Source organism: Triplophysa dalaica, chromosome 18 (genome assembly GCF_015846415.1).
Source record: "Triplophysa dalaica isolate WHDGS20190420 chromosome 18, ASM1584641v1, whole genome shotgun sequence".
NCBI classification, from domain to species: domain Eukaryota; kingdom Metazoa; phylum Chordata; class Actinopteri; order Cypriniformes; family Nemacheilidae; genus Triplophysa; species Triplophysa dalaica.
This window is the reverse complement of record NC_079559.1, coordinates 5,932,920-5,956,178: the sequence shown is the minus strand read 5'-3', so window position 1 is coordinate 5,956,178 and position 23,259 is coordinate 5,932,920. Positions and strand designations below refer to the sequence as shown.

At 40.6% G+C, this 23,259-nt stretch overlaps 1 protein-coding gene across 3 annotated transcripts; it reads left to right on the top strand.

Moving 5' to 3' along the window:
- Positions 1–337: 337 nt before the first annotated feature.
- On the top strand, positions 338–23,112 carry abl2 (c-abl oncogene 2, non-receptor tyrosine kinase). 3 transcript variants are annotated; one of them, XM_056773033.1, is made up of 11 exons: positions 338–998; positions 14,424–14,585; positions 14,871–15,166; positions 15,275–15,547; positions 15,845–15,929; positions 16,014–16,191; positions 16,315–16,499; positions 16,593–16,745; positions 16,857–16,946; positions 17,091–17,252; positions 18,534–23,112. In XM_056773033.1, exons 1-11 carry the CDS (start codon positions 743–745, stop codon positions 20,210–20,212), a joined length of 3,519 nt encoding a protein of 1,172 aa, XP_056629011.1. In that variant the 5' UTR covers positions 338–742; the 3' UTR covers positions 20,213–23,112. The 3 variants fall into 3 exon arrangements, with proteins under 3 accessions (XP_056629011.1, XP_056629009.1, XP_056629012.1); XM_056773031.1 differs by having other exon boundaries at positions 14,421–14,585; XM_056773034.1 differs by lacking the exon at positions 338–998 and adding an exon at positions 13,625–13,825 and having other exon boundaries at positions 14,421–14,585.
- Positions 23,113–23,259: the final 147 nt, after the last annotated feature.

Here is a 23,259-nt window from a genome sequence, read left to right as displayed (position 1 = left end):
TGCACAATTCTGAGTACATAACAATAGATATTTGTATTTGACATTTTTTAATTTTCTTCATTAACAAGTAATTTCGTAACAAGGATTTATGTCATGTCAAGGTTTAAACTTTTTGCGTTATGAAAAACATAAAAAGTGTCTTTTATTCACTCCATAACAAATATGTTTCATACCCAAAAACTTAAAATAAAAATGAATGAAAGAACTCAGTTACGTCAAAACATCCCATACACACGTCACGGCGGTTGTGATTCGGTCAATCGACTCTTTTTCATCACTGAGATGATGCGCTGCGCGTTCTCCGTCATTGGATAAGCGCACGCCACAGATTCTGCGGTAAAGATGGCGGCGGCGGAGGGGGCGCGCAGCGGCTGGAGCAGAACGGAACGACCCCAAACGGGTCCCTATTAAAATAAACAGTGCGGGGGCCAAAGTTTTGCACATTCCCGTTCAACGTTGCCGCTTATCCGGTGCCATTTACCCGAGTTTGACGATTTGACTGTGTGCCGTTAGGTGGTGGGTGGGTTCTCACACATACACACACAGATTGCTAAGCTAAGCTAGCGGACCTCGGTCCGCTCCGCTAGAGGAGGAAGACGAGGAGGAGGGGTGATCGAGGAGAGAAAGAATACTGTCGTCCCGAGCAGAACAGACCGGTGTCGTTGGGGGATGTGAGCGATCCAAACGGACTGCGGGTCTTTCCACGGATCTGTGTTGTTTTCCCACCCAGAACGCTCGCAGGATGGGACAACAGGTAGGCCGCGTGGGAGAAGCGGCTTCCGCGGGGATACAGTCCCCACCGCAGGGGCAACAGCAGCTGCAGGGGCAACAGCTGCTGCAGCAGCAGGGCAGAGTGAACCGGGCCGGCGGCTCAGGGAGGAGACCGCGAGACGGCGGCAGCAACATCACCGGTACTCCACCTGGAAGAACCGCTGCGTCTGCAACTGCCGCTAACATCATGCCGGACCCCTCAGTCAATATATTCACCAAACACTCAGGTATGTTTTCACTCAGGTGTATGCTGTTATGTTCCTTTGGCAGGTTTGTTTGTTTGTACTCCGTACTCGATGGTTCGCTAAGATGAGATCCACGACACGAGTTTAACGGAATCCATGAATCCCAGGCTGTTTTGCAAAATTTAGTGGGCTGCCCATCTGGGCACCACTGTTGTAATCGGAATTTAACGTTTTGGGCATCGGTGGTAATGTTTCAATGCTTCTTTTATGCTTCTTTTAAACGTGCTGTCTGGGTAGGCACATCCTCTGAAATCTGACCAATACAGTTCATGTTTGTCTTCTAGCAAGAATAGTTTTGACACCTTTAGTAACTGAACGACTATAAAAGTATGTGATTTAAATTGTTGTATGATGGTCAGTTATTGGTCATCCTCCATTTTTGGGGTAAAAAATCTATAGACTGGTGTCACAGAGGCTGTAGGTTTAAACCCCAGCATTTGTTCTTGTAAAAAGTGTAAATGTCAAATTGGGCAGTCATCGCTGAAATTGATCAAACAACTTGCTTTTTTAAATGCATTGACTTGTTTTGCGGTTGACTGGCATTATTGTTCATCTTAGATTAGAAGAGTGTGGATGTTAAAAGCAGTCACTCAAATAAAAGGATAAAGATCACAGAGAGTGCTTTCCTCGCTGTTTAAATGCTGTCTGATTCCTCTGTTATTTGATAGGCACTGGCATTTATTGTCTTCTGAAGCAGTGGCTGGTGGGAAAGCTGCCGGGGAAGCCTGCACTTTCTCGGATTTCGCTTTTGAGTGATTTCACTGACTCACTATTCGGACAGGAACAAAAATGCAAGAGCGGGTGTAATGCTGTTTGTGTAGCGTTGATTGCGCAAATGTGTCACTCATACACAGGTTTATCTTCTCACAAATCATATCATATTCCAGGGTTTGTTATCGCACAGGTTGTAATGTGTTTTGCGCTGCGAGGGAGATGATGAGATATTAACACTACACGGGTGGAATGAGTGGCTGTAATTTTGACAGAGGTGGGAGTGACTTGGGTTGATGTGAAGCTTATGGGATCTGAATTACATATTATAATAACTTGTAATTATTAGTAATACCCTATATTTAAGCAGGCTGTGATCAGACTCGGTTTAGTTTTTGATTGCATTTCACTCCAGCTGTGCTTTTAGCAGAAACTGTTATTTTACGCAGAGAGTTGGCAAAAAAATACTTTTCGAAATGAAGGTGCACCAGACGGAAATTAAATTTTGTGTTTTGATAAAAGTGAAATTAATTCAAATATTCACCTGATTCTTTTCTAGATAATAAAAAAGCCAAGGAAAAGCAAAGCCAGTGTTTGTTCTCAGTGCAACCTTGTACTAATTCTGGATTTCATGCTCTGTGAAGTCCACTTCTTCTTCATGTGGTGCGACGACTGATTCCAAAGAGGATGTTGCCACATCTTGACAGTGAAGCCCGTTGGCTGGAAACGCTGACCAGCGGGGGCCACGGATGAGTTATTTTTACTCACATCCCCTTAAGCTGAACGTATAGCTGTGGTAGAAAATCATCAGGATAATAACTGTGCAGTTATGTTTAAAGGGGTAGTCCAAAATGCAAATTCTTTCATCGTTTACTCACCCTCTTGTCATTTCAAACCAGTATGACATTCTTTCTGCTGCATAACACAAAAGAAGATATGTTGAAGAATGTTGGTAATCGAACAACTGTGGCACCCATAGACTTGCATTGGTTTTGTGTCCGTACAATATAAGTAAATGGGTACCCTCTTTGATTGATTATTAACATGCTTCAAAATATCTGCATTTGTGTTCTGCAGTAGAAAGTCTTACAGGTTTGAAATGTCAAAAGGGTGAGCAAATGGTGACAGAATTCCCACGCCGGATAACAAACAGTTAAATCTTGTGGCCATATCGATGACCAGAGCCAATTTTATGCTCTGAATAGCTGTTTGTATGATAACCGCAGAGAGACATACGGGAACGTTGACCAGTTCTTCCCTCGGTTCCCCAAATTCTGTCAGCCTAATGGGGCATTTAGGACATGGTCGGATGACTCATCTCACGCTCAATGAGAAGTTCCCTCAGATCTAGAAGAAGTCTTTAATGTAACCAGTGGAATTACATTGGAAATGAGCGTGACGGTTTGTTCTTAATTGCTGAGACGGACAGTAAGATGAATAAATGAGATGTTCTGTCTGCTTCTTTCCATCCGCCACACAGAGCAAGTGAGTCAGTCGCTCTGCTTCCTCTCTGAGGTCACAAGACCAGTTCCTTTTAATTTATTTATCAACCTGTACCAGCACGCTTTTATTATTTCAGTAGGGTGATGCAAAGTGCCGTCCTGAACTTAATGCAGTCTAAAGTACCCACAATTGATTTCGAGCACAGAACAGGGTGGACCTTTTGTTGCTCCTTCTGGCAAACAGTCAAATGCTTTAGTTCCTGTCATGGGAGACCTGGAAATAAAAGGTTGAACTTAAAATTCAATGATTCATTAGAGATTCTATAAAAATCCTTATGCAGTTCTAGTAAATGGTTGAAAATGTCAGTTTTATGTTTACGTTTCGGTGGGTGATCGTGCAAGAAAAGGCTGTTTAAATCACATTTTACAATGGGGGAGCGATGTTCTTAGGGCACAAAAGCGAGTTAAAATATATCATGATATATTATATGGTAAATATAATATGCATGACAGAGGGAGCAGTCAAGAATTTGAATAGAGGAAAGGAGGTCTTATTGTCCATTCAGAATCTCCTGATTTATACATTTGCATCATAAAGTTGATTTAAATGGGTATTATAGCTCACAGAAACAGCCAACTAAATTTGTGTTTCTGGTAAGCAGGAAAAGTGTTGCTTTAATTGTACAGCAATTGCGATACATTAAGAAATCTCTATATCAGTTTGCACCAAAAGTTCCAGTGCACACAGCATTACCACAATACTGAAATTCCCATAATGTAAACTGTATGGAATTAAGTACCAGATTGAGATTAGTTAAAATCAGTCAGTTTTTTGATTCGTGAGATAGTTTTGACTGTCTTTGAATGCACAGAAATCATCCGTAGACACAGTCATTGAAAAGGATTGAGACTTCTGTTTATTCTCTCTTAATTTTCGTGAGGATCCCCATTGTCCTTCAATTTAGACGGTGTTGCACCACTAGAGGTCAATACAACCCTATATTATGTTTTCGCCCTTACTTTTTAAAACAACATCGGTGTTCATTTCACAGTGTTTTAAACTGTTTTAAAGTTTCGTGAGTAGATGCTTCATCTTGGTCTCTGTGGTGCTTTGTGTGAAAGTGTTTACGTGTGTTTCACAGGAAAAGTCTACAATAAGAAAGGTTGTTGTAAGAATAAATGTTTTGGTTGTTTTACATTCACATTAGTTGATTATATTCATAAAAGGGGTCATATGACACCATTATTATAGATTGTTTTAGATGTAATGCAATGTTTATACACGATTAAAGGTTAAAAAACACTGTATTTTCCACATACCGTGCATGTTTGTAACTCCTCTTTGTGCCGCCTCTCTGAAACGCACAGAATTTTAACAAAGCTCATCGCTCCGAAATGCGAGTTGTGCTTGATTGGCCCATTTAAAGTGATCGAACACTGCAAGCGTTTAACGGAAATGTAACGTTTCCATCAGGTAAGCAATTGTACTGACAGGTACGCCCACCTTACTTGCGTATACATTTGGGTGTTCTTAGTCTACCCGTATCACAAACTGATGTGGATTTTCAGGGGTGTGGTTACACAAGCCATTTCAGGCAGGTCTGGGTGAGCTTTCGCTTTAAGATAGAATGCATCTTTTGTTCCGAGACTTACATATTTGCAATTTTACGTGTCTAATACATGCATGGGCAACTTATAAGACACCAAAGACACAGAATAACAAGTGTTCGCGCCATATGACCCCTTTAAACACTTGTCATTGGAAAAGAGATAAAAATCTAACCCTCTAGAGAAGCAGGGTATCATCTTTCTCAATATGTCTGTGTTTGCAGTTCTGTATGGGTTTGGTTTGATGTGATCCAGCTCCGCATTGGATCCAGGGGTCAATCGGAGACCGACAGTCAGGAGCTTACTGGCATCAGCAGTTTGGATGAATTGTGGATGGTGATGAATTTTCAAAGGCTATAGAACTTTTGTCTAAATGCCCTTATAATATAAATGTGCATGTTTCACTGAGATGGTTTGTTGCAAGATATTGTTACACTAAAACGGTTTCACTTTTATGTGACGTTCTTAAAGGTGTTAAATATACATTTTTGTGTTTTAAGGATAGGTTTGTGACATTTTTGGCTCAGTTATTTGGCTTTAAAATGTAAATATCCCTCATGCATTACGTTGTGTTCACAACAAAAACTGATTTATTTTACACCGACTCTTTATCACACCCTTAATTCAGTTTACATGTATCATTGGCAATACTAGCTTTAGTCTGTTGTTATGTTATATGTGTATTGACAGTATTCGTTTGGGCATCATGCTCAACTGATCACACCAGCACAGGTTACAAGGAATGAGGAAATCGCTAGGTTTGGCTGGAATAATTCCATTAGGTGGAGGATGCAAGTGTTCGGATGCGTTCCCTCCTGCCCGTTCTGTTGTGGCAACTGGGGAAAGCAACAGTGTAGGCCAAGATTGTGACTGTTGTGATAAATGGCTGTGTAGAAAGGGTTAGGTTGGAAAGGGAGAATGTTGTATTCTTGAGTGTTTGATCAGGGTAGTATCTGTATGTCTGTGTGTGTGTGTTAGCCTCTGTCACTTCCTGCTATTTTGGATCGATACAAAACTCCTATAGTAACATAACAAATGTATGTCTGTAAATAACCAAATGCACCCCAACACATGCTGGTGCATGCTGGATTTGCAGCACCTGAAAAAAGCTGAATGTGAAATATGCAAACATGATGTTCCTATCCTGAAAAAGGGAACTAGTGCACCTATAATTTGATGGGGCTTGTAAGTGTCTTGAGGCTATGTTTTTGCACAAAGCCTATGCAGATATTCCTGCTTGAATGTGAAGGCACAGAGATCATTTGCACCTTTTTTCTGCTTTTATCATTGCACATCATTTTATGTAACAAAATCAAAAGCTGTAATGTTTGCATTGCAATGGCTTTTTCTGTATAATTATTGCCTGCTATCCTCAGCTCAGTGTATCAACCTACTACACTTTGCTTCAAAGTTGATAAAAGCACCCTAACATCACAGTGTTGAAGTATTGATCAGATGTCAAACAGTGCTTGTCTGAAAAACTCCTTACTAAGTTTATTATGGCTGCACTGACCACTTCAGCCAGTGTCCTGGTTTTCTGGTTCTCAGATCCAGCTGCATAATGCAAAATAGGGTCCCTAGGAGAAGCTTTAATGCGGCCCTAACACACATGGTTTCTGCCAATCTCATATTACTCTTGAGTACCTATGGAGTAGTTTAGTTTGATCACATTTATAAAAGATAGATACAGCTGTATGATTACTTCCGAAATCATACAGCGCATGCGAGGGGGAGGGCGGGGTAGGCTGCCACTGAACTAAAGCTTATTGTCAACAAAACACAGACATCAGTTTCCCTCACCGCATGCGGTTCATGTCCGGCATCTTTTAGCACTGGGATGGCTTTGTAAATCATATTATCTGTGCTGCTAACTGCTGTGTAAGCTGTCAAAAGTATGACTACATAAATACGATTTTCCATAAAAGTTTGTCTGGTTGATTGCCACCAAAACTATTCAGAAGTCCACCTGGCACAGGTGATATATGTTTTTTAATGCAGTAAAACTTAAAGGTTATGTGATCTCATTGTGATGTGCTATCAAAGGGCTCTAGACTTCAACCTAATGGTCGCATTTTGCGACCGTTTCAACTGAACAGTTTTTCTTAATTTACCAGTGCGACTGGCAAACTGGTCAATATATAATTTTTGCATTTAATAAATTTAATTTGCAGAAATGTTATACACGAGCGGTGCATTCAGTCACTCGTCTTTTTCGCCTTTAACCATTCACTTTTATATCACTGCCCCCACGCCCGAAGACGGATGGGCAGGTGTAATAGGCACATTTAATGCTATGCTGAAGAGGAGGGTCCGATAGGGCAAACGACAGTAGCGCTCGGTCTTGCAACTGAAAAAAATATGTTTTGCCGCCTGCAGATGCAGAATACCAAAATTTCCCTGGCTAGGGTTCATAACAGCAAAGATAATGAAATGTTTTGCGTGTATTGTATGCACGTTAAACTAATGCAGGAAACTTGTGTTTAAACTTTAAGCACTATACAACAACAAAGCTTTCTAACTATACTGGGAAGCATTCAAAATGTTAACGTTATATGTCACTATTGATGAAAGCTAAACTTGTATCAATGCAGCTTTCATGAAGAAGAATCACTAAAAGCCTTTAAGTCTTGCGGGTTGTTTGAGAGATGCACACGCTCAGGGAGTCAGAGTAAAAATACTAAAATGAGTTCTCTCTCACGCCTTTTTACTTTGAAAAGGACATATAAACACTAAATGATGTAAAAAATTCCCATTTTAACAAGAATCATTGCAAAGTTAGTCCGTTTCGTGAATAAACAGTTGGGAATCAAATCTAGTGGTCGACCGATTATCGAACTGGCAGATTATCGGCGTTGATATTCAGGATTTAGCCCATAATCGATATACGTCATTTTCAAAGCCGATTTGCCGATAAAGTCATTTAATTTTGAAATACACTATTTGGCTCTGACGCACACGTCACTCTAGTTTGTTGCCTAGAGTAATGCCGACCCACTTCCCCTCTGATTTGTTGGGACTAAGTCACGAGTCCGGCTGCGGAACAAAGTTTTTTTCACCCCCCACCAAAAGCACTTACTAACTGGAGCTGCTTCGGGTTCATGCTCTCTGAGGTAAGACAGCGTCAGACGTTGAAATATATCACAATCCACTACACTGAAGATGTAAAACACTTCAATATAATAAGTGCCTGAGTTTCGCAGGTTCCGTGTAGATATAATGCACATCCATAGAATAACAATGATTTTGCTCTGCAAGCGAGCAGCACACTGCTTACGCGTTTCTTGTAATTGATCGATCTGGCGTTTTGCTCGTCATTTTAAGTTACGCCATTTAAAAAATACAAGCCATTTTAAAGCATAAAGAACATGATTCGTCGGTCTTCAGTCAGAGCGCTCATATGCACGCTCGCACACAGACTCCGCATCTCAAGCTGCTCGCGACAAATGTTAGATCAAGTTATTTTTCGCAACTTATTTATACACATAACTGTTCAGAGACACACATGGGTGTGATTAAATGCCCGTCTTGCCGACAATACACTCAAGGAATAGGCTAATGTTCTAACTAAGTGTGCCTAATAATGCTTTTAATGTTATAGCTTAATGAAAACATTTGCGGTCTTTTCAACAACATATCAAAATATCGGTTATCGGTCAAATTCACATGGAAATAATCGGTATCAGCCCTGAAAAAATGCATATCGGTCGACCTCTAATCAAAACACACGTTACAATATAGTGCGCTAGCTCTTAAGGGCAGCAGCATATTAAAGATCTCCTTTTACAATGTTCATCAAACAACAAAGGACAGGCCCAAAGACACTAACTGATATTAAAGGAATCGTGTTCTCTTATAGGAGTTGTTTACAACAGATACATGAAGAAAACAGCTTAAAGAAAGATGTGAGATCGCGGAAATCATAAGACCCTACTGAGTACTAAACAAGCGTAAAAGTCATTATATGTGCTTCATTGCCCTTGCTTTGTATTGACATTCATTCTATATTGACTTGAATACTGCATCGTAGTCGTTCAACTGGAGAGTCATTCACTTATAATGTGGAGTAAAACATTTATTTATGCCAAGGGCTCTTGGATCTTCATTACTGTGAATAAGCAGGATCTGTTCTTCATAGTGGCCCCATTGTTTGAGGGATTATTGTTTAGCCACTTCCTTTGTCTCTGCTTGTACACAGTTTGATCATTCTGATGGTATTGATGTCGAGATTGTTTTGTGTTGGATCTAAAAATAATCCTCGTCCTGTGCCGCACGGTCTCTGCTGAGATTAGAACCAGTGATGAGCTTTTTTTTTAGCGTTTTCAGATGAACAGGTCAAGCTTGTAGTGTCTCGAGCCAATTACTTCACCTTGGGGTCTACTGGAAGTGGAAACAGATCTTAGAGTTTAGGATTGTTTTGTCTCTTGTGTCATGCATCTCATATTGAAAACAAGAATGTTGGTGACGCAAAATGTCAGGTGATTGTTTACTTTGACGACATCCTTATCTATTCTCAAACATATGAGGAACACATCCTATCCTTAAATGTTTTTGACCCATCTGTGTGGGTGCGATATTATGGCAATGCATGGAGGCAATTAACAGCCCAACAGGAGACCTGGAACTAGTGTGTCCTGTCCACCTGTCGACTCGCATACGCTTTACTTCAGAGAAAAATACTGCCGTATCGGTCAATTTGTTTGTCCTTCAGCAAATCTGTTCCTACTGCGAGAATGCAGCTTGTAATTCCTTCATGACACATGTACTTGTCTCTTTCCAATGTAACTTTAGGAGGTTGTGCATTGGCATTTCCAGAGCTGGTGATGGGCAGATGAGAAGTCGCTTTACTAGGTTTTGGCAGGTGTAAGACGAGTGAACCTTTGCTAAACACCTCACCTTTGATTACTGTTCATACTTAGGTTTAATACAACTTACTACACTTTAAACATTGCCTGCCTTATATTTCTTGGTACAATTAAATTGACTGTAAAACTTATTTCATCTTATTGTTTAACATTTTCTTTTCACAACAATAAGGTAAAACTCTTCAACTTAAAGGGATAGTTCACCCAACAATGAAAATGCTGTAAACATTTACTTACCCTCAGGTTGTTCTAATGCTGTATTGATATATTTGTTCTGCTTAACACAAAGGTAGATATTTGGAAGAATGTCAGTAACCAAACAGATCTCATCCCCCTTTGACTCCAATGGTATTTATTTTTCCTACTATGGCAGTTAATAGGGGATGAGATCTGTTTGGTTTACCAGTTTTGGAACATAATTAGAGCTGTAACCAGATTGTCCAAGATGGTCTACCAAATTGATATTTTACCCAAACAGTTTAAAGTTAAGCTGATAAACAACCTAATCCAGTTTGAACCGTGTGGTCCAGCCAATAACCAGTATGGAAGAACACATGCATAGGTCTGCAGTTTATTCAATGCTTAAAATGCTGTATATCCTCTTGATATCATCATATATTCCGTTTTATAAAGCTATCAGTAAGCATATGGGCCTTGATGGTATTTAACCCCTGTACAGAGGTACCGGGGCAGCTGTTGTGAGCCCGTCCTAAGCCCAGCGCAACAGCTGCGTCAGACTCCCATCGGGTGAGGTTGGACAGGTCAGACTGTTCAGTGTGTCCATTCACTCTCCACACACACATACTCCCAGCTGTCTCACTGGAGCTTCCACACACAATGACACACATAGATATCACATGTGTGCTGAGGAGCACACGCGGGTGAGACACATGCAGGCCGGGCACGCTTCGTCCCTCATGCGGGTCAGTTGCCAAATCAATCAGAAGGGTTTCAGGGGAGCGGGTGTGAATCTAGTCTTTTCGTCTTTTTTAAAAAGAGGTTTTGGGTGTAATTGACTATCTCATCTTAATACATTTTGCATGATTCTTAAAACTCGGGAGTATAGTTTCCACACCTCCATGCTTCTCCCAAGAGAGAATTGGGTAGGCACAACACATGGTATAGAAATGGAACCATCTGCTCGACCCCCTTCCCAAACCTACAGGCCCCACACATGCCTCCCCACACAATGTAACCTCCCTCAGAACTCCCTCTGCCCATATCGCGCACATATGCTCACGCGTCTTACTCCAGGCAGTTAGCATGGACGGCCACAATCGAGCTGGATTGGCATTCCTGACGACACGGCTGGAAACTCTGAGTTTAAACCCACACCGGAGACATCGGCTCAAGGCTTTCTTGAAATGACTCGACCGAGAGGAACGTGTCAGATTTTCTACTTATTTTCTTGCATGAATAGAACCCAAACTCAGGATTAGGGATACAGCGGTTTCCCATCAGCCCTTGTATTGCAACTGGGAATATGTACTGGGAACTGTGGCTCAGGAGTGGGAAACATTGCATGCTGGTCAGGAATAAAGGTGGGGCTGTGTTCGTGTGTTTTTGTGTGGCAAAGTCGGTTTTACCATTAGGGCTTTGTTCATCTTGCTGGCATGTTCAAGCAGGTTTATTGCATTTAGAAGATAAACGTTATGCAAGAATACCAGCCTTCGTGTCAGCTTGGATATTGTGGATATTGTGGATATTTTCTAGGATTTTGATCTTTTTGTTTAAAATTATATTTTTCCCCTTAACTTATTTAATAGGTTTATTTATGGCTTAAATTCATCATGTTGGATTTCAGGGGTTTGTGGGTATTTCTAATGATTTGTCATCGTTCACTTTTTGTGGGTGTTGGTCTTATGCTGCAAGTTCAGGATGAATCATTTTGCTCATGCATTAAATTTGTGGAAAAGAGAATCCTTTAACAGCATCCTCTACATTTACTATAAAATAGCATGTTTTTGGTACCTGGCACCTTGTTAATATCACGGTCAGCGAATTTGTCAACAGGTCGAAACTTCTTTTACAGATCATATGTATTAGATTAAAGTGTCTGTTGTGATATTTTTGTGGGGAAGGTTTTTCAAGTTGTTTGTCTTTTAAATCAATGAATACATTTAGTTTTATTTTCTTGTAGTAGGATAAATATAGTCTAAGTGTTTTGGGGATTTTTTTTTTACATTCACATTTATGCATTTGGCAGACGCTTTTTTCCAAAGCAACTCGCATTGCATTGTACTATACATTTGTTTCTAACTAACTACTCTTTCTATTTGTATTATTTATTTTCTTGCATTTCATTTTGGCAATGAGGTGTTTGTGGGTATGCATCATGATTTGTCATATTTTACTTTGTATGGATGTTGGTTTTATGATGCAAGTTCAGGATAGGGCTGTCACGATTATGAAATTTGGCCAACGATTTATTGTCTGTTCTAGGGCTTTGGCGATTATGACGGTTGGAAGTTGTAGGCTGAACCAAAGCATGTGCCCACCCATTGTCGACAAAACACAAACAACAATTTCACTCACTGCATGAGGTTCATGTACGGCATCTTTTAGCGCTGGGACAGCTCCATATATCACTTTCAAACTATCTCCAAATCCAGCGTTATATCCACCGTTTATATAACATTCATCACCCAAATTCAGTGAACAAACAAACACCGGAACTTTGAACTTTGCGAACGTATGCTCTCTCCTGCTTATAAGTGGAAGTGCTTTCACTGCTCTGATTGCTGCCGTGCTTTTCCGAGAGAATTGTGCAACAAGGGACTAAGAAAAGTTGTTACAAAACAGTTTGAATTTTTTTTTTTCCGAAACCTGTACGATCCCTGGGGGAGTGTATCGAGCGCAGAAATACTATGTAATATGCTCAACTTGTTTTTTGAAAAGTTGACCAAGTTAAGCATGAAAAAGAAAGCTGGTTTAAAATTGTAAAGAAGTCCGAATACATGAAACAGCATTGCATGGGCGCTTTAATGTTATCAAGATCGGCCGATAATTAAATTTAAGCAGATATATTATAGCCGATAAATTATGAATACTTTCCTCTGGTTATACCACTTCAGCGGCACACTGCTCACAGTTAAAGTCCAGTACAGGACTTTCTTTTGTGATCATTCACTTACTGCTATTAGCAAAACATTGTTCCTGTAGTATGTAGATACTTATGAATGTGTAAATTATAGATACAAAAGCTAAATGTTTTGAAGCCTGAAACTGCTGTCTGAATGGTTCCTGTCTTGGGATCTGTTAGACTTGTGGCTATTGAGAACACCTTTCCATGTTGCTCCGGAAGAACATCTTTAATTTTTTTTTATTAAATAAACATTATACCATAAAAGTTAAAGAATCTTGAATAAGTGTACAGTAAAGTAGGGTTAGTACATGATTTTCAGTGGAAAAATATTTTTTCAGTCTCAGAAAATTAATATTAAGGTGTACTTTACTGCATATCGGCCAATACATCGTTATCGGCTTCCATTGTTAAAAAAATCTCGGTTGTCATTATCGGCCAAAATGTACGTATTGGTGCACCCTTAATAGTAATACCAGCTAGATACATACCATGGTACTGAAATTTATGTACCATGATATAACGTAGTACTCGAGTGTACTTTTAAAATGCCATAATGAAAAGAAAAAGGCAGTAAAGTCACATGGTACATAAAGAAACCTTCACAGTGTTATATGAAATGGCAATCATTTAGCACTATGGTAAATGTCAAAAGTACACTTGACTTTATAACAATTTTATACCAACTTAAGAACTTTACAGTTGAAGCAAGAGAGATCTAGTCTGAGGCAGGATTGTTTTTATAATGGTCTTAAGAAAGAGAGGCAGCTGCCCAGACATGCTGTTCATGTGGGTTTGTGGTTGTATGACAGATGTAGAGGAAGACCAGTAGACACTAAGGCACGCTCAAGGCGTGGCGACTCTCCCACATTAATTTTCCAACCTCAAATCTATGGCATGCTCCTCCCTCCTTATAAACACCTCAGGAATCAAACTCTCTCAGATAGAGACAGAACTGAATCAGCACTCCGAAAGCAAGATCAGTCTAGCACTACTAGATAATGCCACTGAAGACCTTGCCGTCCAGCAGCAGTTTGGAGGAAGAGAGGTCCATACTGACCAGCCTGACCTATCCGCAGGATGCAGATCACTATTGGTTCACAGGTAGATATTTTGTCAGCAGCATCCTGACAGGGATTCATAACCAGTGTTGTATTCATACCCAACACGGAGTATCAGCTATATATTTTTTTTCACGTTGAGGGGGAATTTGATTGTTGGGTTTTGTATTGTACTCGGTATTCTCAGATTTATTATTTTGGAAAGGGAGGATTTTTGTAGTTGATTGTTATTATTATTATTTTTTTCGTATGTTTTTAGGACTACATCATTTATTATCCTATGTGTTAATGTTTTACAAAATTGTGATTTGTGATTCCGATTTTCTCCAACAAATATGCATTACTTATTGTTCGTATTTTTAAATAGTTCTTTCACATGGTTTGGAAGACGCCATTTTTGTCTGGCTGGGTATGTCGTGAGAAGTGACGTGATTCACTTTGAGTCACTCCTCTTTTTCACTTGCGTTTATTTGTACAGTCTGGTTTCACATCTTTTTCCTAGATGAATTTTCTGTTTCTGTGACCGCTCCCTCCTGTTTTTGACTCATTGCATTCTTCCCAGAAGCCCACCTCATGTAAAGTATGGCACCCCAATCGTTTTCTGTTACTCATCGAGTTCTTGTGTCCCTTTCTGACAGAAGCCCTGCACAGGCCGTTCGGACTGGACTCATCTGCACTGACCGAGGCGGTACGCTGGAGCTCCAAAGAGAATCTGCTGGGAGCTGCGGAGAGCGACCCGAACCTCTTTGTTGCGCTTTATGATTTCGTTGCCAGTGGGGACAACACGCTGAGCATCACTAAAGGTATGACTATGGATTGAAAGATACGTTATTAGACAATGGTTGAGCAATAAATGCTTTTTCCCAAACATTTTTGTACAATAGCATCACATTGAGTTTCACTAAACCTTGTGACGATACAGTTTAAGAATTGCAAGAAGTAATTGGTGTTTGAAAGCTGGTGGGCTTGTAATGGTTTTCTGAAAGAAGGAAAGCACCCTCTACTGGTCTAGAGAGTAAAGTTTTACACTTCATGAAGTATAAGTATAAGTATGTTTCTCTGACTCGCTCTCACTTGTTGCATCTCAGGAGAAAAGCTGCGAGTGTTGGGCTATAACCAGAATGGAGAGTGGAGCGAGGTGCGTTCGAAGAACGGTCAGGGTTGGGTGCCCAGTAACTACATCACCCCCGTGAACAGCCTGGAGAAGCACAGCTGGTACCATGGACCCGTGTCCCGCAGCGCGGCCGAGTACCTGCTCAGCAGTTTGATCAACGGCAGCTTCCTTGTTAGGGAGAGTGAGAGCAGTCCTGGCCAGCTGTCCATCTCACTGCGCTACGAGGGCCGGGTCTATCACTACCGGATCAACACAGCTTCTGACGGGAAGGTAGGACTGAGGAGAGCGAGAATGAGGAAACAAGTTAGAAATGTCACAATTATTCGTTACACCAGTGAAGACCAGTAATTATCGATCTTTATCGTTCTTCTATTTCAGGTCTACGTCACGTCTGAGAGTCGCTTTAGCACGTTGGCCGAGCTGGTTCATCATCATTCCACAGTGCCGGATGGTCTGGTCACCACGCTGCACTATCCCGCCCCAAAATGCAACAAGCCAACGGTCTACGGCGTCTCGCCCATCCACGACAAGTGGGAGATGGAACGCACAGACATCACCATGAAGCACAAACTGGGCGGAGGACAGTATGGAGAGGTGTATGTCGGCGTTTGGAAGAAGTACAACCTCACTGTTGCCGTTAAAACATTAAAGGTTGGTTTTTTACACATTTGAATGTTTTTCTGCCCACTTTTTGAATCTGTACGTGGTCTTTAGTCCAGATCCAGGGGGCCGCTGTAGACTTTAGCTTCAGCGCTAATCCAAGAAGTTGGAGCTAATATCTACAGGATTGGAGACCCCTGGTTTATTCTGTTTGAAGTGCTATAAAGAACTGTTAATGTGCTTTGTGCCACCATGTGGTCATTAATTGTACTGCATTCAAAGATTCTATTTTGATATGTTGCATGGGTTGTTTTTTAATATATTTTGTTCTGTTTTTTTTAATATAAGGAGGACACCATGGAAGTCGAAGAGTTTTTGAAGGAGGCTGCAGTCATGAAGGAGGTGAAACATCCCAATTTAGTGCAGTTACTAGGTAAGCATAGATAGGACTTAAACCTCACAATAATTCATAGGCAAGTTTTATGATGCCAATCCGTCCTTTATTTGTGTCCTCTAGGTGTCTGCACGTTGGAGCCTCCATTCTACATAGTGACGGAGTACATGCCCCACGGGAACCTGCTGGACTACCTGCGGGAGTGTGACAGTAAGCAGGTGAACGCGGTGGTGCTGTTATACATGGCCACTCAGATCTCATCAGCCATGGAGTATCTGGAGAAAAAGAACTTTATCCACAGGTGAGGAGAGCTCGTTAGAGATAAATGATAGTAGGTCATATAAACATTGCAGCGTTTTGGAAGTGACAGCTGTTTGTAGTTTGGTTCTGGACATTCTGTGTTAAGCATACAGTTCTTTTTCAGAGACTTGGCTGCTCGTAACTGCCTGGTTGGAGAGAATCACGTGGTCAAAGTGGCTGATTTTGGACTGAGTCGTCTGATGACGGGCGACACGTACACCGCTCATGCGGGGGCTAAATTTCCTATCAAATGGACGGCACCAGAGAGTCTGGCTTACAATACTTTTTCCATCAAATCGGACGTGTGGGGTGAGTTGCTAATGAAATCATTTATATTGTTCTTAATGTTTATTTTTCTTGCTTTGTTTTTTGTGACTTACATACAGTTTTTTAATTTCTCAGCATTTGGAGTGTTACTGTGGGAGATTGCTACGTACGGCATGTCTCCATACCCTGGAATTGATCTATCTCAGGTGTACGATCTATTGGAGAAGGGCTATCGCATGGAGCAGCCAGAAGGTTGTCCTCCTAAAGTGTACGAGCTCATGAGGGCCTGTGAGTACAAGAGAAAATTAATGTATCCAAGATTAGATCATTTAGGCAAGATTGACTTACATTTTTCCCCTCGGTCACTATACAGAGTCATATTATATTGTGTTTTGGCAGGTTGGCAATGGAGTCCATTGGACCGGCCTTCATTTTCTGAGATCCACCAAGCCTTTGAGACAATGTTCCATGACTCAAGCATTTCAGAAGGTATCACAGCATTTTCCATATTGGATATACAGTACTCCAATACTATTTTGTTGAATGTTATTCAATAAATGGACTTCACACACATTTACCAAATGTCGAACACACCAGAACCTCTCATAACCAATTCTTAACCTTGTTCTCCAGAAGTTGCAGAAGAGCTGTGTAAAACTGCCTCCGGTGGGCAGGGTGGGCTTGTGCATTCCTTCGGGCACGATATGCCAATCTTGCCCTCAAAGTCTCGCGGGCAGAAAAAACACTCGGAGAACAAAGAGAACATGGAGGAGGCGGGACCTCTCGGCCCTGCAGGTACACTGGCTCAACTCCGGGTCGCTCGGCTCAAAAAGAAGCTCAAGAGAATGGGAGTGGTGTTCTTGTTTGAATAACGCAGTATATAACTTGCATACATAATACATTTAAACTACTGGGATAAAGCTTTGTGTTACGTAGGCCTTTGTGTATTCATCCACACGCAAATGTGTCACAGTCTGAAGACATAAAATGTCTGATGTGCTCATCCACAACAGATTTGATCTCTCATGGTGTGATTGTCTTGTGTATATATACATCAATACATTTAACTCATCTAATTTTACTGCCTGTTGTGTTTCCCCCATTTACTGCATGCCCCTAAAGCCCAAGTATCCACATAAGCACTTCACAAACTGCATGTGTATCCATATATTATCCATGTAAAATACTAATATTGTTTAGCCTTACTCACAAATTAAAGCATTTTTGATGTATTGTGCCCTATCGTTTTTCTATTTAAAACTTTATTTATTTATTTAAAAAAACATTTGTTAAATAAATATTTAAGATACAAATTTTATTTTATCATTTTTTTCTGTGCTTCTTTTTTGTTCTTAAGAGATTCTTGCATGCTTAAAAGGGTTGAGTTGTTACACAAAAAACATTAATATATTTAAATGTATATTTTATAACAAATATAAAATCTACTGTAGTATTTGGCATTCTGTTTTGAAATCTGTTAAAAAATTCATACTTTATATATATTAATATTTCAAGAAGAGAGACCCACTGAGGTCATCTATAGGTCTTTATTCGGAGAAGGCCGATTCTGAGCCTTGTAAAATTTAAAAACAACACTGAGCCATTCATTTCTCATTATTAGATTCAGGAAAAAAGCAAGCAGTAGCTCAGAAAAATTCAATGAAAGGCCTAGTAAATGTAAGTTACAAGGAGGGTCAGCTGCAGAATTAAAGAAATGCCTGACAGGTGACCCCTAAAATATTCCCACACTTTACATAACTTTTATTTCCACTGTAATTTACATTCATGCATTTGGCAGACGCTTATATCCAAAGCGACTTGCATTGCATTATAATATAATTATTTCTGAGAATGTGGATGGACTGTAATGCATTAAACAATTCATCTTTACCATCATTCGATTTTCATTCCAACTATCTCAACCTGGTACACTTTGCAAACAGGTGTTTCAGATCTATTCACTTCACATGTTGTGTGTTAGATTGTGGCAAATGTTATTAAAGAGAATAAATATGAGTTTAGCTTGGTAGTCGACTTTTTTGCTTAATCTTGGTTCTGTTGTTTCCTTATGTTCAGGTCTTGCAGCATCTCTGTTTGCTGGTGATGGGCGATCCAGCAGCTCACCAGCCCTGCCACGTAAACAAAGGGATAAATCCCCTTCTAGCCTTTTGGAAGACTCCCAGGACACCTTTACCCGTGACCGCAAAGCTGGCTTCTTCAGTTCTTTCATGAAGAAAAAGTCTACATCCTCTTCCTCACCTCAACAGCAACAAAACCTTCCCATGCCTCCCAAGAGGAGCAGCTCTTTCCGGGAGATGGAGACCCAGCCTCATAAAAAGTATGAGCCCACGGCAGGGTTTGGGGGCCCTCCTCCTTTGCCTCAGACCGATGGCTTGAGTTTTTCTCCATCCCATGGAGAGGGGAACCATGTGCAGTCTCGCTGCTGTGGAGCCACATTTGGGCAAAAGCCCTCCGGTTCCAACTCCAGTGCAACTTCTGGTCAAGTGGGAGGTAGCAGTAGCTGGGGAAGCTTAGCGGGCTTTTTCACCCCTCGCCTTATCAAAAAAACATTGGGTTTGCGGACTGGTAAACCCTCTGGCGTAGACGAAGGGGGTGGAACCAAGCCTTTCCCTCGTTCCAATTCAACTTCCTCCATGTCTGCAGGATTACCGGACTTGGAGCGCATGGCGTTGACGTTGCCAAGAAACCGCAGCAAACCTCCTCTAGAGCGCACGGCTTCCACCACATCGCAGCCGGAGAATGGTGCGGCACGACCTTCAGACACAATCCTAAGAAAGCTTGATGAAGGTACGGCTCAGATACGCGATCGTCCCAAAGCCAAACTCTTGCCGCGTGGGGTTGCTGGAGGGTCAGGCGTAGTGAGAGCTCCAGGAGTAGGGGGAGAGGCTGAAATGAAAGACGGACACGACGACCGACCGGGCTGGTCGTCTCCGTCCAAAACCTCCACACTTGGGTCAGTCAGTCTACACAATCACAAAGTTCCAGTGCTCATCTCACCCACCCTAAAGCACAGCTCCGCTGATGCGCAACTGGTCGGTGTGGACTCTCAGGGCAACCGATTCAAACTGCTATCCGACAGTGGAGATCGCGACCGTCCTCGACTAGTAAAGCCCAAATGTGCGCCCCCTCCCCCACCCATGCTCCGCTCCCTTCAGCACGCCTACAGTGCCGACGCTGCCGACGAAGCGCTTCGGTCGACAGAGTTTGTTGAGATTAACGGAGATGGATTCAAAAGGTCAGGAAGGGAACGTCCATCAATCCCACCACCACAAGTGCCTCCGGCCCCCACGGTGCCCTCTAGCAACAATACCACCCAGACTAAGATGGCCAACGGTGCTTCTAGCGGGCCGGGTCCCACTTCTGCCAAACCTACTCTTAGACGGACTCGACAGCAGGCGGAACGGATCCCCTTGGAGAAGATTAGCAAGGAGGCTCTTTTGGAATGTGCCGAATGCTTGAGTAGTGCCATTCAAGGAAGCACTGAGCTATCCTCTAGCAGCCAAGTCTTGGATGTGGGACACCAGCTTTTGGACTACTGCTCCGGGTATGTTGACTGCATACCGCATACGCGGAATAAGTTTGCCTTTCGTGAGGCGGTGGGGAAACTAGAGTTAAATCTGCAGGAGCTTCGGACTTCCTCTTCGGGAGGAGGATTAGGGGGACCCGGGACCAGCCCCGCCCTCGATAATTTGCACACCTGCATTAAAGAGATCAGTGATGTCGTGCAAAGGTAGCCTCTGGGTCCACTGTAGCTACATCCTCCGAGACTTTATTTCCCCAAAGTCATAGTTTATTTAAATGTTCGGGGGACAGAGAAGAATCTCTCAGAAGTACCTCAGAAACGACTATGAACACTCTCCTTTTATTGTTTACAGGTGACTTTCTCGTTGAAAATGCCAGATGGGATCAGAATTCTTTGTATATAAGCTTTTTGTCATCACACAGTTTTTGTTTTTTGGCCAATTTACAATGTAATTGTTTTATCTCGGTATGACAGAAGTAATTTTCACAAACCTACAGGAAGCACAGGGAGGTTGACTACAAACTTCACTCATCCATTTAGTTGTTAGAGAAAATTCAATGGTTCAATCCGTTTTATTTACATCTGATTCAAATAACTGGATACAGTGTCAGTGACAATGCAAACAAATATCGCCTTGTTTTTAAGACATGAATTGTTTTTTGCTTTTAAATGATATTGCCTGTTCAGAGCATACAGTAACAGAATGTGACACACAAACACTTCATCTCTATGCACAATTGTTTGGTTTTAAACACTACAGGTGCTTCACTACAAATCCCGTACTGTCATTTTTTTTCAGTTTGATTAGTACATTTATCAATACTGAAGCATTCGATATCCATTGGTAATTTTGTAAATCTGTGCATTCATTATTATCATTAGTGGTTTACTGTGTCATTGTGGCGATTTTATATCTGTGGCCTTCAGATAATCCCCCCCCCCAACACCCAGATATAACAAATCCTGTTCTTAATGTATAAGTGCTAAAATAAGGTTTGCTGTGGAAGCAGTGATATGGTATGTGGAAAGTCTGAATTCGTTTAGTGACTAGAACACAGATTACAAATACACCTGTTGCCAAGCCTTTTAACTCAAACTGCATTTTCTTCTCTAACTTTATTTTGCTTTAACTTGCGAATGTCTTCATTTCTAAACTTGAATTTTAAATTATTTTCTATTAAAAGCACAGTCATATTAATGATATTGTAGATATAGCATATTATTTTATACCCACATGACAGCCTGCTCATGTGTGTGTTGTTTAAGACACAGGGGTGAGGAGGGGTGTGAAGTTCAGAATCTGGGCTCCGTGTGTGCATCTACATTATGAATGTATTCATTTGTTCAAAACAGGAATGTTGTCTTTTTGTATGTCTTCCATAGTGTCTCATCACACCGTTCAGACTTTATGAAGAAGAAACATTCAAGTTCTTCAGGACACAAACAGTGACATATGTTGATTCTGTATTCATAAATGATAGATTTATATTAGAAATTGCATTAATGAGATTGTTGTGGGTGCCCTGCAATGTCATAATGAAAATGTTTTGTAACTGATTACACTGGAGCACATTTATAAAGCATACGTTTTAATTGCCTTAATTCAGTATCTAAGGTATGTAATATGAAAGATTTGTTTGCCATACATCTTTGTGTTTAGGTTTTACTGTGGCAGAAAAGCATATTCAGTTGTTTAGAGCAGTTTCTTGTCACAACACGCAAAACAGTTACTTGCCTGTATCAACTTAAAAATTTGTGTTGCCATTCATCTGCCAGTGTTTTCCGATATTACATGGTGCCTTTTGAGAGATATTTAATGTTTGTGCACTGCTCACTCATGATAAAGAACTGTTGTAAATATGTTTTGCTTTCAGATATTCGGTATCAATTTTAGGGTGGCAAAGGGGAATTCTCAAGAATTATCTACCCTGTTCTGACATATATGAGGTGTCCAACTTGAAGAGGAAAAAGTGCAATGATCTGTCCTTTATTAAGACAGTGCTTGAAGTCTGGTATCATTTTACCGAAAGAGCTCCTGAATTTGTTCTGTTTTGACAGGAATATCAGCAAAGAATCAAATGTGTTTAATGTGTGATTTAGCTTTTCGAACACTACAGGTCTTTCTATTCCATTTATTACTGTATATGTTTGAAAATTTGTTTTTCATTAAGCAACAAGGGTAGAAAGGGTCAATGTCTAAAATGTGTCTGCTTCGTAAATCAAAGTTTCACATGGTTGTCAGGGAGCGTTTTTTCGTTTCAGCCTTTTTAGTAAAACAGCAAAGTGTTATTTCTTGCCATTCGTCGCCATGTTTTTCTTTTTCATAAAATATATGGCCAACATTCACTTGGTATCATGAATTTGCTATTGTAACCAGTGCTGCACTGTTGTCTCCACAATCCATTCAATTTGTCTGTTTATGTTTTATAGTCAGTTTTACATCTCCATTGCATATGGTCACAGATTTTATATCGGCAAAATTACATTTTATATGAGTAACATTACCTGTTTTGAAAGATTGTGCATTGCAGAAATGTTTGATTGTCTCTTGTAAAAATGTCAGTACAAAAAAAACATTTTGAGATAACCATTCTGTTCTATAGTTTATGCTTTATGAGCCACAAAAGGGCCCATAAGCTGCAAGCCATTGTACTGTATGTTTCACAGGCATATACTTCATAATTCAGAATTATACAATTTTCATTTGAATTACCCAAATTTGTGTTTTATACTTTTGTTTGTCACTTTTATTTATTTTTTGGTTTATTTATTGATCTACTTTTTATGTTGAATCCTGGAACACACATTCTCTGGAGACTGTCTTTTTGTAAGGTCAGATTTTAAGTGCTGGAGAAATTTCTATACCAAAGGCCACCTCTCTTGTCCTTCAAGTGCAATGAAAATAAAACACTCGCAATTTTGAATATGTGAATTTAACAGGGATTACAAAGGCAGAGGTCGACAAATTAACAGTATTTTTTTCTGTTTTGTAAAAAGTATATTTTGTGTGATTCTAATTTAAAGCTCACTTTTAATAGTATATTACTGTGAAGTCTTTCCTCAATGTTACACTTGATGTAAATAATGAATAAAGAAAACGGTTGAAACATATGCATTGATTCGTATGCTTTGTTTTGTTACAATGCATGTTTTTTTATTTTCCTAATAATGTACAGACCTCAACGAACCCAATTTTTTCCCTCTACCCATTGCCAGTATTTGGATGACTTCACAAAAGTGGCTCATACCTCTTTTTTT